Below are 15,738 nucleotides of genomic sequence, written 5' to 3' on the forward strand. Positions count from 1 at the left end.
ACGTCCTGTAAAAACTTCACAGCCTCCCAGGAGCCCACAATTTCAACCCAAATGATGCTAATGCCAGCCCTTTTTGCCCCCAGCTACCACTTCCCCCTGGATTTGGACCGACTCAAGAAACTCACTGACATGGAAGTTTCTTGAGTGGTTCGAAAATGGAGACTTAACTGACAACACCTTTATAACTAAGTATTTCTATTCAGGCATTAACAGGCTAATTCAAACTATAAGAATTTGTATTTTAACCCAGAATGAGCAGATTAAATACTTTCCTTTAAGCAACTAATCATGGGGTCATGCAACTGGAAAGCCTGCTTTGCTGCCACACGATGAGATGAGAAGACCATCTTTTCCAGAGACTGTGGATCACCTTGCTAAGCCCTCAAGGCATGGGCCTTTGGTTGGCTGGGGCTCACACTGAGCTAACTTCACTTACTCAAATCCACCCTTTGCTCGCACATTTCTAGGTCCGGTTTTCAGCAGCCATGTTCAACCAGGACACAGTAAATAATCCCCCCACAGTGCTTTGCTCACACCTTAATTATGACATCTTATTCATTGTTTTTTTTTTTTAAAGGATTTTATTTTATTCATTTATTGTTAGAGAGAGAGAGAGAGACAGTGTGAGCAATGTGAGTGGCAGAAGGAGAGGGAGAGAAGCGTCTCCCCACTGAGTGTGTAGCCTGCCATGGGGCTCAAACTCACAAGCCTGATATCATGACCTGAGCTGAAACCAAGAATCTGACGCTTCACGGACTGACCCATGCACGTGCCCCTCATTCCTTTTTTTTTTTTTAGAGTAACTTAAGTTATATTTCCTTATTTAAAATTCAAATGATCCACAAGTTTATATTTAAAAAAAAAAATAGTTTCCCCCATCACTGCTTGTTTTCTTTCCCCAAATACAACCACAGATAATAGTATAACACTGTCTTTTGTTCTGTTTGCTTTATTAAAAAGAAAAATACATAAACCATACCATACATATTGCTCTATAACCCGATTTTTCCCTTTTTTACTTAAAAAAAAAAAAGAAAAGATTTTATTTATTTATTTTGAGAGAGAATGAGAACATAAGCTGGGGAGGAGCAGAAGGAGAGAGAGACTCTCAAGCAAGCTCCCCACTGAGTACAGAGCCCAACTTGGGGCTTGATCTCATGACCATGAGATCATGACCCAAGCCTAAATCAAGAGTCTGATGCTCAAACTGACTGAGCCACCCTGGTGCCCCTTTTGGTACTTTTTATTATGGAAATCTTCAAATCAATACATAAATACAGAGAGCAGCATAATGAACTCCATGTACCTATCACCAAGCTTCAACAAACATCCACAATTTGTTAATTTTGTGTTATTTAACTCTTCTCCACATCAAAAGGTTTTTTTTGTTTGTTTGTTTTCTGGAATATCTTAGCAATTCCCAGACATCATATTACTTCACCATAGTATTCTGTTATGTATTTCTAACACATAAATTCTTTTAAAAACATAACCATTATGCCATTATCTCAAAACAATAATCTCTTATAATTGCCTTTTATATTTTCCTTGATTGTCATTAAATTTTTTTTAACCTTTGGTTTATTTGAATTAACATCCAAATAAAGTCCATAACTAGTTGATAGGTCTCAGTTCCCTTTAATTCATAAAAGTTACAATAATTATATCTCCACTCCCTCTTTTAGGCTATTTAAACATGGGCTTTTGTCCTGTAGAATTTCCCACAATCTGGATTTGGCTGATTACACACTCAGAATATCATTCCACGTTTTGTTCTCCCTGTTTCCTGTAACCTCCTCAATAGAACTAAACTCTGGTTAGATTCAGATGCCATGATTTGGAATACTTGATAGGTGGGGCTGAGTGCTTCCTATTTTATCAGATGGGGAAGCATATTGTAACTGAATGTTCCATAGATGTGAGTATCACCAGCTCATCATCCAATACAACTTCCCATTAACCTGACACCTGCTCATTTTAGTATCTATCAGTGACCACTATCTAGATACATTCATTCTTTAGGGCTTGGGTACATACAGGCAATCATTCCTTCGCATCTGTCAGTTAAAATTCTTCTGTAAAGAACAAGTTCCCCTCCTCGATCGACTCGATGACTTAGAAACATGGTGTGTGCAAACAAGAATAAATTTTCTCTCTATTCCCAGTTTCCAGAATGACGACTTGGCATCATAGCAATTTCCAAAGGCGATTAAGGGGTTAATTTCTTTTTTTGCAGTATCATGGTGAACCCCTAGATTTCTATATTCTTCAATCCATTGCAGTTGTTATTCTCATTGAAACTCATTTTTCTCATCTTTAGTCATTGGAGCCCCTCCAGATTGCCCCTGAATTTAAGATAAAACAACTAAGTCTTTACAGTTCCTTACTTTCCGCTGCACAAGAGGTGGCAAGCCCATCTTACCTATTTCTTCCTGTGGATTTAGACTCAGTGACTACTTCAAGGAGCCCTTATCTTCTTAATAGAAAATTGTATTTAGACACCATGATATAGGTGCTAGTAGGTATTCAGTGCTACCAGGCGGTAATTGATTCGAGAACTTTTCAGTGGACAAAGCTAGGAAATGTGTAATTTTTACAGTAATAAAAATAAGTAAGGAGCTTATACTATTTCCACTGATTTGCTTCTTTAACAATATATTAGATATCTTATCATGTCAGTGATGCAGATCCACATTATTTTAGTTACTGTTTATTATCAATAATATGATTATAATGTAGTATAATCAGTTTCCTATTTAGGACGGTTTCTAATTTTTCACTATTACAAATGTTGCTGTAATTAACATCATGAACTTGCATCCTTGCCCACTTGTGCAAATATTCTGTAGATACCTAAAAGTGGAATGACTGTCTGGAAAGTATGAATCCAAAGGGCTTCATCAATTTAAAATCCCAATATTAGCATCATAGAGAGTATTTTTAGTGACTTAACACTACTTGCTTTACCGATCCCTGCTTTTGAAGGCCTAAATCCTAGGCCTGGTACATAGTAGGTACTTAATAGTTAGGTACTGACCCAGACTGAGAGAGTCAAGACCCACAGAAGAATATGTAAAACAGAAAAAGTCTAGGCTAATGCCTCTGTAACAACTCCAAGGGACACCTGGGAAAGTTCTATGCCTCTTGTCCAAGAAGAATGACATGAAGCAGGCATAAGCCCAACCCACAGACTGGAGCCAAGTTTGGCTGAGTCTAGCCTGGATCAACTAACCCCCATCTGACTCACAGAAGCATGAGAAAGAATAAATTATTATCTTAAGCCACATGAACTTAGGGGTGATTTGCTGTACTTTATTACTACCTTATTCTTGGGTAGAATGACTCAACATCATAAAGATGTCAATTCTACTAAAAAAAAGTATGCCCATTTAATACAATCCCAACAAAATATATTGAGAACGGTTATTGTTAGCTAAATGAGATTTTGTATAATTGAAATTGTAGATGACACCAAAATGAAAAGGGAGAGAGACCAGAGAAGTGAGAGTAGTGTGTTAAAGCTCTTGTCTTGCTCAGGAAAAAGAAGCATAAGTATGGCTCCTAGTAAGTTTGGAGAAACAGAAAAACTAAATTAAATGTACAATTCTCAAACCAGCCAGAGAAAATTCTATCCATTCAATAAAAGAAGGGGGGGGAAATCCTGATAAGTGACATAGTGGGAACTGCGGGGTAAGGACCAATGACCTCCAAAAAGTCACTCATCAATAAAAACAAGAATAATACTGGCAAAAAATTGTCAAACAGTTAAATATAAGAGTTCAAACTCTAAAACTCTTCAAAGAAAACACAGATGAAAAGCTTCATGACCTTGGATTTGTAAGGATTTTTCAGATATAACACTAAAAGTACAGGCAACTAAAGAAAAAAAATAGATAGGCTGGGAGTTCAGGAACAAAAAACTTTTGTGCATCATAGACACTATGAACAAAGGCAACCAGTGGAATGAAAAAAAAGTATTTGCAAATCATGTATCTGATAAGGGATTAATAGTCAGAATACATAAAGAACTCTAACAACTCAACAACAAGAACAAGAACAACAAAAAATTTAATCCAATTGGGCAAAGGGCTTGAAAAGACATTTTTCTCCAAAGAAGATAACAGAAGTTGCCACGAGCTTGAGGGAGGAGAGAATAGGGAGTTATTCTTGAATAGATACAGAGTTTCTGTTTGGGATGATCAAAAAGTTCTGGAAACGGATAGCAGTGATGTCTGTACAACACTGTGAATGTAATTCATGCCAATGAATTGTATACTTAACAAGTGTTAAATGATAAATTTCATGTTGTCTATATTTTACCATAGTAAAAAAAATTAAAAGGAACAAAATGTATTATTTACTCTTCTACTTCTACTAGAAAAGCTTAAAAGCAATCACCAACCCAGTGGCAACGAACATCCTTAGTACCCAGACTGTGGTTTCTAAATATCGCTTGCCATTGAAAAAAATCAAGACTCTGCGTAGTGATGGCTGATTTCAGGTCTGGGACGGTAAAGGTATAGTACGAGCCTGGAACATCTTGACACATGAGAGCAAAGGAAGCTCTCAAAGACTATGAAAAATATCTAGGAAAAGGATCCAAAAGCCAACCTGAAGAAGTTCCCCCTGGCCAAAGATGGGACAATATTTACAGTGGTTTGAGACACATAAAATATTTTAAATTTCATTATGATCCCCCAAAAGATGAACAAAGAAGAATAAAACCCACTAGTCACCTTGGAGAGTGCTAGTGATCAACTACATTATTTTGAACACTAGTTAAGAATGTTGCTTTTATTCTATATTCAGGATTATCAGGATTTAAACTGCCCTTTGGAGTGACACTTGATAAAGGGAAGAGTATATAGAAGTACTCCAGTTAATCGATGATGAAGAAATGAGAGAAGGAGGAGGAAGGGAGGGGAGGAAAAAGTAAGAGAGAAAGAAAGAAAGAAAATTTATGAGGTTAATCGAAGAAAATATAGAAGCCTATCTTTGTGACTTTATTTCTTAAATAAGAACTGTAAACCAGGGACGCCTGGGTGGCTCAGTCAGTTAAGCGGCTGACTTCGCCTCTGGTCATGATCTCAGGGTCCTGGGATTGAGCCCCACATTGGGCTCCTTGCTCAGTGGGAAGCCTGGTTCTCCCTCTCCCTCTGCCTGCTACTCCCACTGCTTGTGCTCTCTCTCTGTCAAATAAATACATAAAATCTTTTTAAAAACTTAAAAACTAATTCTCTTAGAAAAAAAAAAAAGTACCTTAAACCACAAACCATAGGGGGATGTGGGAGTACTACATTTAACTATATTATAATTAGACATTTTCATCAATTGTTACCATAGACACAGTCAAGATAGAGTCAAATTAGAATAAGATATTTATAGCTGCTTTATAGTTAACAAGATATTAATATTCAGAACATGTAGGAATTTCTGCAAATTCCTCCCAGAAAAGGTAGACCCTAAGGAAAAATGGTAGATAACAACAGGCAATAAACAGAAGGAGAACCCAAAGGATAATAAGCATATGAAAGTTAATTTCACTAGAATTCAAAGAAATGCAAATTAAAGCAAATTTTTAAAAAGTAAAAAGCTGGCCAATATCAAGTACTGGAGAGGCTGTGGGGGAAATGTGGAATCTTCACAGCCAGGAAGAGCCTAACTTGGCACAGCCATTGGGAGAGCTCAAAATTCTGGGTTTTAAACCTCAAAGTCTCACACAGGGCCCCTGAGGTCTGCTTGTGTTCATTGTAACACTGTTTGAGAAAGTAAGGATTTGGTAACAACCTAGGTTTCCTTTGCAAAGAAATGTAGACATTAGCTATGGAATACCATGCAGATCAGAAAATAATGAACCAGATTTATGAAACAGATTTATGAACCAGAGTGCAGCGTGCTCCCACAGACATCGTGTTGTGGAAAAAAAAAAAAAGAAATATAGTGAGCTTTATGGTCCAATAAAGGTCATGTATATTAGATATAAGCACACAATCATTTCATTGTACTTTTCTTTAAAAGATTTTGTTTGAGAGATAGTGTACATGCATGAGTAGGGTGGGGGCAGCACAGAGGGAGAAGCAGACTTCCCACTGAGCAGGGAGCCCGATGCAGGGCTTGATTCCAGGACGCTGGGATCATGACCTGAGCCAAAGGCAGATGCTTAACCAACTGAGCCACCCAGGAGCCCTTCATTCTACTTTCGAAGTTACATATACACACATGAGCAAAGGTATTGTGCTAGCACACTGCTCAACTTCAGGGTTACCATTTACACAGTTTCCCATGGGGATGGTGCCCTCTGGAGCATGATTGCAGACCACAACATGAATAGCGCCCCCTGGAGGTGTGCAACAGGACAGCCCTGAATATGTAAGGTGGTTCGGAAGGTCATGGATTAAATACACTAGAATAACAGTTGCTGGTGGGAGGAAGAAGCGAAATCGGGGTGGAACTGGGGGACGAAGGGAATCATGAAGTTGAAGAGGAAAAGGGCTTTGCACAACCAGAGGGTGGCGGTGTGACCTGAAGGAAGAGATGGGATCCGTTTGCTTCAGTGGTTTGACGGCAGGGGAGGGTCTTGAGCTAGATAAGCAACAACCTGATAAATTCCGCTAAGAAAGGTGGATTTCATCCTGAAAGCTATGGGGAATCCTGGAGGGGTCTGAGACAGAAAAAAATTGTTAAGGGAATGGGGGAGAGGGGCAGAGGCTGGGGCAGTGGTCCTTCAAAGCCATCCACATGTTCAGGGGGAGTGAGTGTGGCCACAGAGGCCCCAAATCAAGTGTGCGTGCCTATGTCCACAGGACGGGAGTCCTCAGAATGCCCAACATTCTCTCCCTTGACACCCCCTCCCTAGTCCTCAGGTGTCCAGAGGTTCAACCAGAAATGAGGTATGGTTAAAAATGCCCGGGGGGACTGAGTGGGGGGGAACTGGGTGGGGAGGAGAGTTTCAGCACAGCCATGGTACCACCTTCCAGATGTGATTGTGAACAGCACACTGCCCCGATGGCTGAGGAGTCCCCATTTCTGACTAGTCACCTGTGCCCTTACGGCATTCAGTAGAAAATTCCATGCCAATACATAGGGTGTTCATTTGGGGGGAGAATTTTTTTTCCACTGGCAAGGACTTCACCTCTGACAGAAATATGCCCAGATATTTACACAGGAATTTCTCCTCCTTTATCTTTTCCTAAATCCCCACCTAGTAGATGTTTACTGGTTCCATGATTTTGAGAAAGTCACTCCACTATCCTGGTGGAAATACTTGGACAAGACTTGGTCAACTCTGAGGTCCTTCTGGGGCCAACACTCTAGCACGTGTGAGGAATCTCTTCTCCTGACATGCTGAACCCTTCATGGGTATGACCTGCCCGGTGTACAGAGCAAAATTGGCACAGGTCTTCTAGTCAGGCTAGGGGGCTTTAAAGCAGGCTTTAAGTCCTGCTTCTGCTACTTACCAGCTAGATGGTCTTAGTGTCTTTGTAAAAACTGGAGGTTAGAGAATTCTCTCTCACAAGACAAATGCAGAGGAAATTCATGGGACGATACTCAGCACAAGGATCTGGCATTTGGAAAGTACTCAGCAAAAAGAGTTTTTCCTCGTCCTCCTTTCTTTCTGTGTAGGACAATCCATTTCCCAAACATTTCCACATGGGAAATTTTACAAATTTTCATGGCCAAATTTTCCCTTTCCAAGAATTTAAAGATAAGCTCAGGTGTCATGTCATAGGTAGAAAGAAATTCCCAGAAAAAAGCAAAACTGTTCTTTAGAGGCTGTTAATAGTGGGCTGATGTATTTATTTTATTTTGGTATAATTTTTAATAGGAGTGGGTAGGGAGAAGCACAAAATCAAATACATGTTAAAACATCACCTTCTAAGAATAACCTTTTCTCATGGACTCAAGATGAAAAAAAAGTTAATGAATATTTGCTTTCTGTAAATCTGTTTCTCTTACATGTTAATTCTCCTACTCTTGCTCGTGGGGAGTTTTTGGCCCTCCTGTCCAGACCGATTGTTGGCCAGCTCTGATATGAGACAAGATCGCTGTTACAAAGCAGGTGCTCAGGGAAGACAAGGAAAACAGGAAGGAGAGAAAGCATCATATCCTCTTCCCACTTCTGGTCAGACGATGCACATTTCTGTTGTAAGGGTATTTTAAGCCAGCAGTTGCCAGCCCTGCATTCCTGGAACCCCAAAGTACTAATTAATTAATTCTAGTTAAAATGTTTTCTTAACAAAATGTACCATCTAATGAAAGCCAAGGTGTGGGGAAATAGGTCCCATCACCCACAGCAGGTTGTTATTAGAACAAATCTTTCCAAAAGCAATTTGGCGATTAAGTATCAAGTCCTTAAATGTTTGTGCTCTTTGACCTGGAAAGTCTCTTTCTGTTTTAACCAGTGAAAAGGGACACATGCCCAAAGCAGCCTGTCACAATGTTGTGCTATAATAGTAATATATATATATATATATATATATATTTTTTTTTTTTTTTTTTTTTTCAGGAACAACCTACTGACATGAGAACAGTTATATGCACAATGGAACACCCAACAGAAGGATGGAGCCTTTACATGGTCAGAACCTGAGCCTAAAAGCATCCATACAACCTCATTTCAATTATTTTCTTAAAATAAGAAGTGAAATACGAAATCTTCATAATTCAAAAGGTCAGGAAGGAAAATATGCCAAATTTTGACAGTGATAGTAAGCTTTTGGTGATGGGATTTTGAGGGACTTTTCTTTCTTTTCTTTTTTACTTCTGCTATTCTCAGGTTCGTCCCAAGGACCACAGTATGTAACTTCTCTAATCAGCCAATCATCGTCCTCACGTTTTATAAGCGAACACAAAGATACCAGATGAAACCGCTCTGGTTTGGGAGATGACTGAGAAGGGGCTACTCAAGATCAAAGCCAAGATACAGGCTATCAGTTCCCAGCATGATGGGGCCTCGTCCCGTCCTCCACGAGTTGGCTGGTTCTTCCCCAGGATCTCTGTTCTACTCAGACACCAGAACAGGGGGCACTTCTCCCAGGGGCTCTGACATCCTTAGTGCTGACGCTTTCACCTCAATGTGGTCATTCTCATTCTTAGTGCCAGGATGATTATGTTTTAAGGGAAATAACTTTTTTTCAGCAAAATAACTTTTTTTCAGCATCTAGCACCTATGAGGCACTTTCTAGGCACAGGCGCTGTGTCGGTCCTTTTTATGTCCATACTCCACCTCTCTCAGACTTGCGAAAGCTCTTAGTAAAAGGAGCTATTGTCTCTTTTCTATTTTGGCACCCCCCCTCCTTTCTCCTACCCACACAGAGAGTGCCTTCTGGGGACATAATTGATTTGGATGAAAGGTGAAATGGGCCGACTGGGCTGCCCTCTGCTACAAACAGAGCCTCCACACTGCCTGAAGAGTTGACTGGAGAAGTATCTTCAGGTGGACAGGACAGGAAGGTTCTAGAAGGAGGGCACTAGAGAATCCCACAGGCCTTCTCCCTGTGATGTGGCTTAATTTGCTTTACAGGCTTCAGGCGTATTTGCTGATGTCAGCGGCCTGTCAGAGTTTAAAATAATAATAGTGAATAAGAAAACAGCCCTTTTCTGCCAGGCAGTCCTGTTCTGCCAACTTCTGTGTTCCCTTTTGAGTTAATAAACATCTAAGAACCACCTCCCTACCACTCTAGGGGACTGGGGGGAAAAAGGGCACAATAATTTTAAAAACCACCAGGTCAGCCCATTGCCAGCATAAACCATTCAGACAAGTAGCGTTTGTCACACTCTAATGAGGATTTTACCTCTGCCTCAAAAGGGAAGCTATCATTAGGTTTTGTGTTTACCAAATCAAATGATCGTCTAGGGACAGTGGCTTTCTTTTGGTCCCCTTCTCATTTTAATCATGCTCAAGACCAAACGCATAGACATTTTCTGCATCCGACGAGACTAAAAAACCATAATTATGCCAGCTAATGTCTTTTGAAAACATCAATTAAGAAAACGGCCATTTCATTCTCATTTTACTTGAAAATCTGAAATATCCACGTGTGTTGCAATAGTGCGGGGATGGGAGGGCTGTGTCCAAAAAGGAGACGGTTTAATTGGTTTAAGGGGGTGAGGTGGGCAGGTCCCCGCTGGCAACAAGTAGACAGAGAAGCTCTCCAAGGAAAAGAAACTTCTCGATAAAGCAAGACCTTTTAAGTTATCTTCACTTGTGTTGAAACTGGAGCCTGCCTCTCCATCGTTAGGTGGATACTGGGCTTCTGGAGCAGGCTGGCCCCACACACACACCCCATTGTTAGGACCTCCTCAGGAGAGATTAGATCCCACATTCCTCAGAAGTACAGAGCTCCAGAGGGAACGCTGCCAACAGGCTCCTTCCACCGGGCAACAGCCAGCTACAACTTATCACTTCTGTTGAAATAACTGGAACAATTACACTGCGTCCCCACAGGGGCTCGGTCACCAGCTAGCAAGAGAGAGGTGTCACACTTGTATCTCTGGGCGTGTTCAAAGGCATGAACCAGGCAAGAGTAATTCAAGTCGTCCCTAAGCCCACTTTCCTATGTATTTATCTACGGCTGCGTGCCCCGGTTAATCAAATTACTCACCCAAGGTGTACTATTAGACTGTTCTATTTTATGTTTTCTTTCGGGAGCCTTATCTGGTAAACCTTGATGTTTGCACTTTCCACTTAGGCTTGGACAAGTAACTACTGAATCTTTGACCAAAGCTACTAAAGTTGGACTTGGGTTGGAGTAAAATACCTTGAGGTCATGGTTGGTTTTAATCATATAGCTTGGTTCAGAAGCCTAACACTAACAAAGATCTTTGCTTTCAAGTCTCAGTTTCAACCAGAGTGCTCATTAAATAGTAACTTCAGTCGCACTTCGCTTTAATTCTGCAAACCTCCCCCCTCCCTTTTTTTTCTTCTTGGCGTAACAGTGATTTCGTACATGAAGGGACAGCAGAGGTGTTAAGAAAGGACAGAGCAGGTCCCTTTGCAGCAGCAAATCCCAAGGAGGCTTGATTAAACTGTAACCAGGGATTGTGTCTGCCAGGCTTCTCTTTCTCAAAAGCGTTATGTTTGGCTTTTGTAATAATAAGAGGTTATTTTAGGGAAGGGATTCTATCTGAACTCACACTGTACTTGCAGAGAGGAAATGCAGCATTAGGCGGCCACACAGCTCAGCCTCTGAAAGAAAGTAAGACAAGCAGTTTAGCAGATGGGCAATTCCCCAATCTGCAGAAATGTAAAGAGCCAGGATTTGGGTGCCTGTGGGTTTTATCAGAGATGTAAGTAAGGCTGAGACCAACACCAGTGCTCCTCTTTGGCTAGTTTTAACATGTTCACAGTCACAATTAACATTCAAGGAATTTCCTTTTCATCCAAGAGTTTCTTTTAAAAGCACTTTGCACCACAAACTGAAGTTCTAGCTGCCATCAGTCCTTCCCATACAGAAGATTGCTGAAATCTTCATAATACTTTTTTTTTCTTTTTTCTTTTTTTGAAAATGGGTTCGGACCACATCAGTTTCCCTGGGGCTTTTGTTTTCCAGTACGGGAGGTTCTCACCACCTTCCTCCCTCCTTCCCCTGAAAGAGCTTGGAACGGAGACCTGGCCTCCCTTTTCCCGCACCCCTCACTACTGGGAGCGCAGGACAGGCGTCCCCAGCCCTCCCCCTGCTCCCACCTCCCTGGGCCAGTGGGAGCGCTGCTCCCCGGCAGGGGTCCCCGGCCCACCCCCAACCTAGTTTCAAGTCCCTGAGCGGGCCATGCCAGTGCTTTCTGCGAGGAAGTGGAGAGGGTCGTCCCCCTCTCCCACCCTGCTCCCCTTACACAAGAGATTCGCACACTGGCACCGAGTCCGAGTCCTGGCTGTGCATAGAGCTCAGCCCGGTATCCGAGTCCTCGTCGTTGCCGGGACAGCTCTTGGCCAGCCCGCGGGCCTGATCCACCCACACCTCGGCGCGGCCCTGAGGCCTGGATTCCCGGGAGGGATCGCCAGAGCCGAGAGTCCCGTCGGGCTCTACCGTCAGCTCCAACGTGTGCAAAGTCTGGAGAAGGCCCTGCAGCTCGCGCTCCTTGGTGTCCCACTGCTGCTGGCTGTAATCCAAATCCGACTTGACAGCCTCCAGGTCCGTGTTGAGCCGGAGCCCGATGTAGAGGCTGGTGCTGAGCTGCGTCCTGACCCGCTCCTGCTCCAGCAGCAGCTCACCGTCGTGGCTGCCGTCAAACTCCAGGGGTTCCTCCCGCGCCGCGAGCTCCTCCTGGCGCCTCCGCATCCACCTCTGGTTCAGCTCCTCTTGAATCTCGGCCGAGAGGCGCTCGAGCAACTCCTCCTGCTGGGCTCGCTGCTCCTGCAGGCGCAGCAGGTCGTCGCACCGCCGGGCCAGCTCCTCCAGCGCGGCCGCCTGCGCCTCGCCGTCCAGGGGAGCCGCGGCCGCCTCCGGCTTCTCTCCCAGGCTGGGCCCGTCCACCTCGATGCCTGCGCCCACCAAGTAAGTGTCCTGCACGTAGTTGACTCCATGTCGCCGCATGCGGTCCAGGTGCACCTTGGCCTCATAGCGATCGATCTCGCGATCCAGTTCCCGGAGCCGCTGCACCTGCTGGCGGATGGTGTGGTCCTGGGAGAGCACCAAATGCACCAGCGTCTCCATGCGCTCCACGGATGTGCTCTCGGCGGCCCGCGGCGAAGACGAACAGGATGAGGCGGTGGACGACGACGTGGACGAACAGGGTGACGACGGCTGCTGCTGGCGCCGCCGGTTGAGCTTGGCCAGCTTGCGGAAGGCCTTTCGCACCACCCGCCGCTGTTTCTCCTGGGTCATGGCCAGGCTGGGCCGCGCCGGGACCCCCCGGGCCGAGCAGGGGCGCTCCCTACTGAGCACGACGCGCGCCTCGGCGCTGCGGGGGCCCGCGTTGGGTAGTGACGCCTCGCTGCGCACCAGCACGAAGCGCACGTTCTCTTGCTCGTCGCCCCAGGCGGCCCAGAGACGCAAGATGCGCGTCTTGTTGGGCAGGATACGCTCAAAGCCCCTCCACTTCTCCACGATGCAATAGCACTGCGGGGGTCCGCACAGCATGCCTTGCGGCAGCGCCTCATCGTCATCCTCGTCGTCCTCGTCCAGGAGTTCCCGCAGCTCCTCCCGGCCTGGCGAGTCGCTGGCCGCCCCCCGCCGCCGGCCCCGCCGCTGCTTCCGCGGCCGCCGGCAAACGTCCTCCAACAGCACCCGCACCACGTCCGAGCAGGTGGTGCGGCGAGAGAGACCAGACACCAGCTTCTCCTCCTGGCAGATCCACACCGATATCTTCTTCTCCGAAGGATCCATGGCGCAACCGGGACGCAGGTGGCGGGTCGGTCTGGGCCCCGGCGGGGCGGCAGAGGGGGAAGGTGGGGGACGGGCAGCCAAGCAGCTCTGCGACGGTTTAGGAGCCTAGGAGCCTCGAACCGTCGGCACAGGCCCTTCTCGCCGATTGCGCACGGACTCCGTGGCGGCGCTCGGCCCGGACGGCTGGCTTTTCTCCCTGGGCTGGGCGCCCGGGATCCGGCTCTTGCGGCTCTGGCTCTGCCCAAGATTCCCGGGGCCTCCAGGTTTTGCTCCTCCCCACGTGGCTCCTCCCCTGCCCGCCCCCAGCGCCCAGAACCCAGGCCGGAGCGCGGGAGGGGCAGCCCCCAGACCCGCCCCTCGCAGCCTCGCCGCGCCTTGAGCGCTCAGTGCAACCCCTTTCTCCCGCTGCCGGAGGCGGGGATCTCGGCCCCTTCAGGGGACGCGCCGCCCTGTTTCGCGTCCGCACGACGGCGGACTCGTAGACCCTTCTGCTCAAGAGTTGGAGCCCGTGCCTGAGGGCGGGGGAAATCAGCGCTGCGTCTCCCTCTGCCCACTGGCTTCCCTCCTTTGCGTGTAGAGCTAGCTGTACGCACCTTGACTTTCTCGCCTTTCCCGGCCCTCGGTCCTTCAAAGCCTGTCCGGCAGGCTGTCCGCGCTGTCCGGCAAGTGCCTTTTGCGCGGACCAGAAAACCAAGATGCACAGCGTCTCTGAGCCTCTCCCACCGCAGCGCGTGACCTCCAGCTGGGAGCTGTAAGCGCCGCGTCTAACGCGAAAGGCCTCCAGCCCTCCTCATCAGGAAGCAATATTTACATATTTAAGGAGAAGTAGATAGCCCTGTGTTCCATGAGCTAGTGTAGAGGTGGAGAGGTCTACGCGTTGAGTGGGATCTTCAGAGGCCGCTCCACGTTCCCTGCAGGGTCAATGTCGGTAGCTCCCTATATAGCGGTGGCTTCGCACACCCTTCTTGGCCAGAGGCACCTAATTCTAGCAGGATTTCGGGGCCTAAACCCCAGTAACAAGCTCTTTTCCGCCTTCCACCTTCATAGGAGAACACTGCTAGTCAGGACTGTGACAGTTTCTGCCATATCCAGTATTCATATGTGGTCCAGAAAAGAAACAAGTTTCACAGCCCCAGAAATCCAAGACCACGGCATAAATGAACTTTTTTTCATCCTCACGTGTTGGTAAGGATCTTCTTTTGTGTGCAAGACTTGCCCTCTGCCCATGTAAGCACAGGTCTGATAAGGTCACTCCCTTACTTTAAGACCTTGGATGGCTGCCATTGCCCCCGGAATAAAGCACTTTTCTTCATTCACTCATTCACTCAGTAAATACTCACTGAGTAAGAACCAGCTCCAGATACAATGCTAGGCATTTGGAGCTGAACCTATCATCGTCTTGGCCAGCAAGGAGCTCACAATCTACTGAAGACCCCAGCCGAGTCAACGTGTCCAACACAGGGTCTTCTGTGCTGTGATAAGGGAGGTATGAGTTGCTGGGAGAATGCTGGAGTAGTATCCACTGAGCCTGGGAAAGGCAAGGAAGACTTCCCAGGGGAGGTGGCATCTTACCCAAGGCCAAAAGCCCCATTTGGGTCAGCCAAAGGAAAAACAGAAGGAAGAGGCAGGCAGCATTCCAGGCAGAAGGAGCTGTAGTGTGCAAAGTCAAGAAATCGAGAGCATTACAGTTACTCAAGCTACAGGGAGCTGAAGTGAGAGGAGTGTGGAAGAATGAGGTCAGATGAGTGAGCAGGAGCCGGGTCTGGAAGGGTCTTTAATACCTCGCTTGGGTATTTGAACCTACTCTAAGGGCAGTGAGAAGTGACAGAGTGTGGATTCTGAGTTCAGACTGTCTGAACTCTGCCCCCTGAAAATCTGCCCCCTGTCACTTACTAGCTTGGTAACCTTAGGAAAAGTATTTTTGCCTTTCTGAGCCTCAGTTTCTTCACCTGTGAAATGGTGATAATAAAAGACCCATCTAATAGGACTCTTACAAGGATCAAATGCTGAGACCTGGCAAGTCTGCCAAGGAAGTTTTGTTGGACGGTTAGAAACAAGGGGGTGTGTTGGTTTTCTAGGGCTGTGGAACAAATCACCATAAATTCAGTGGCCTGAACTAACACGTGCTTATGAGTTCGTAGTTCTGGAAGTCCGGAGGTCCACTGTGGCATGGCTGGCTTCTCTGCTCAGGGTGTCCCAAGGCTATAGGCAGGCTGTTGGCTGGGTTGTGTTCTCTTGTGGGGGATTTGGGAGGGAACCCACTTGCAAGTTCACTTAGGTTGTTGGTAGAATGCAGTTCCTTGCAGTTGGAGGAGGGAGGTCCCTGTTTCCTTGCTGGCTGGCTGCTGGAGCTCACTGTCCACTCCCAGAAGCTTTTCTTAGGTCCTTTCCACATGACCCACTTCATTTCCAA

General features: G+C 45.8%; 1 protein-coding gene across 1 annotated transcript; it reads right to left on the minus strand.

Annotated features, from left to right (window-relative positions):
• Window positions 1-11,769: 11,769 nt before the first annotated feature.
• Window positions 11,770-13,325, minus strand: LOC111159626 (Ras association domain family member 10). Its single transcript, XM_022522164.1, has one exon. The coding sequence runs from the start codon at window positions 13,323-13,325 to the stop codon at window positions 11,829-11,831; it is 1,497 nt and encodes a 498-aa protein (XP_022377872.1). The 3' UTR covers window positions 11,770-11,828.
• Between the last annotated feature and the right edge of the window lie 2,413 nt (window positions 13,326-15,738).

This window comes from Enhydra lutris, unplaced genomic scaffold (genome assembly GCF_002288905.1).
Source record: "Enhydra lutris kenyoni isolate GAN:26980312 unplaced genomic scaffold, ASM228890v2 scaffoldscaffold68, whole genome shotgun sequence".
NCBI lineage: Eukaryota > Metazoa > Chordata > Mammalia > Carnivora > Mustelidae > Enhydra > Enhydra lutris.

Excerpts from the sequence above, each read along its gene's own strand:
- LOC111159626 (XM_022522164.1), bottom strand. The coding sequence starts at position 13,325 with ATGGATCCTTCGGAGAAGAAGATATCGGTGTGGATCTGCCAGGAGGAG.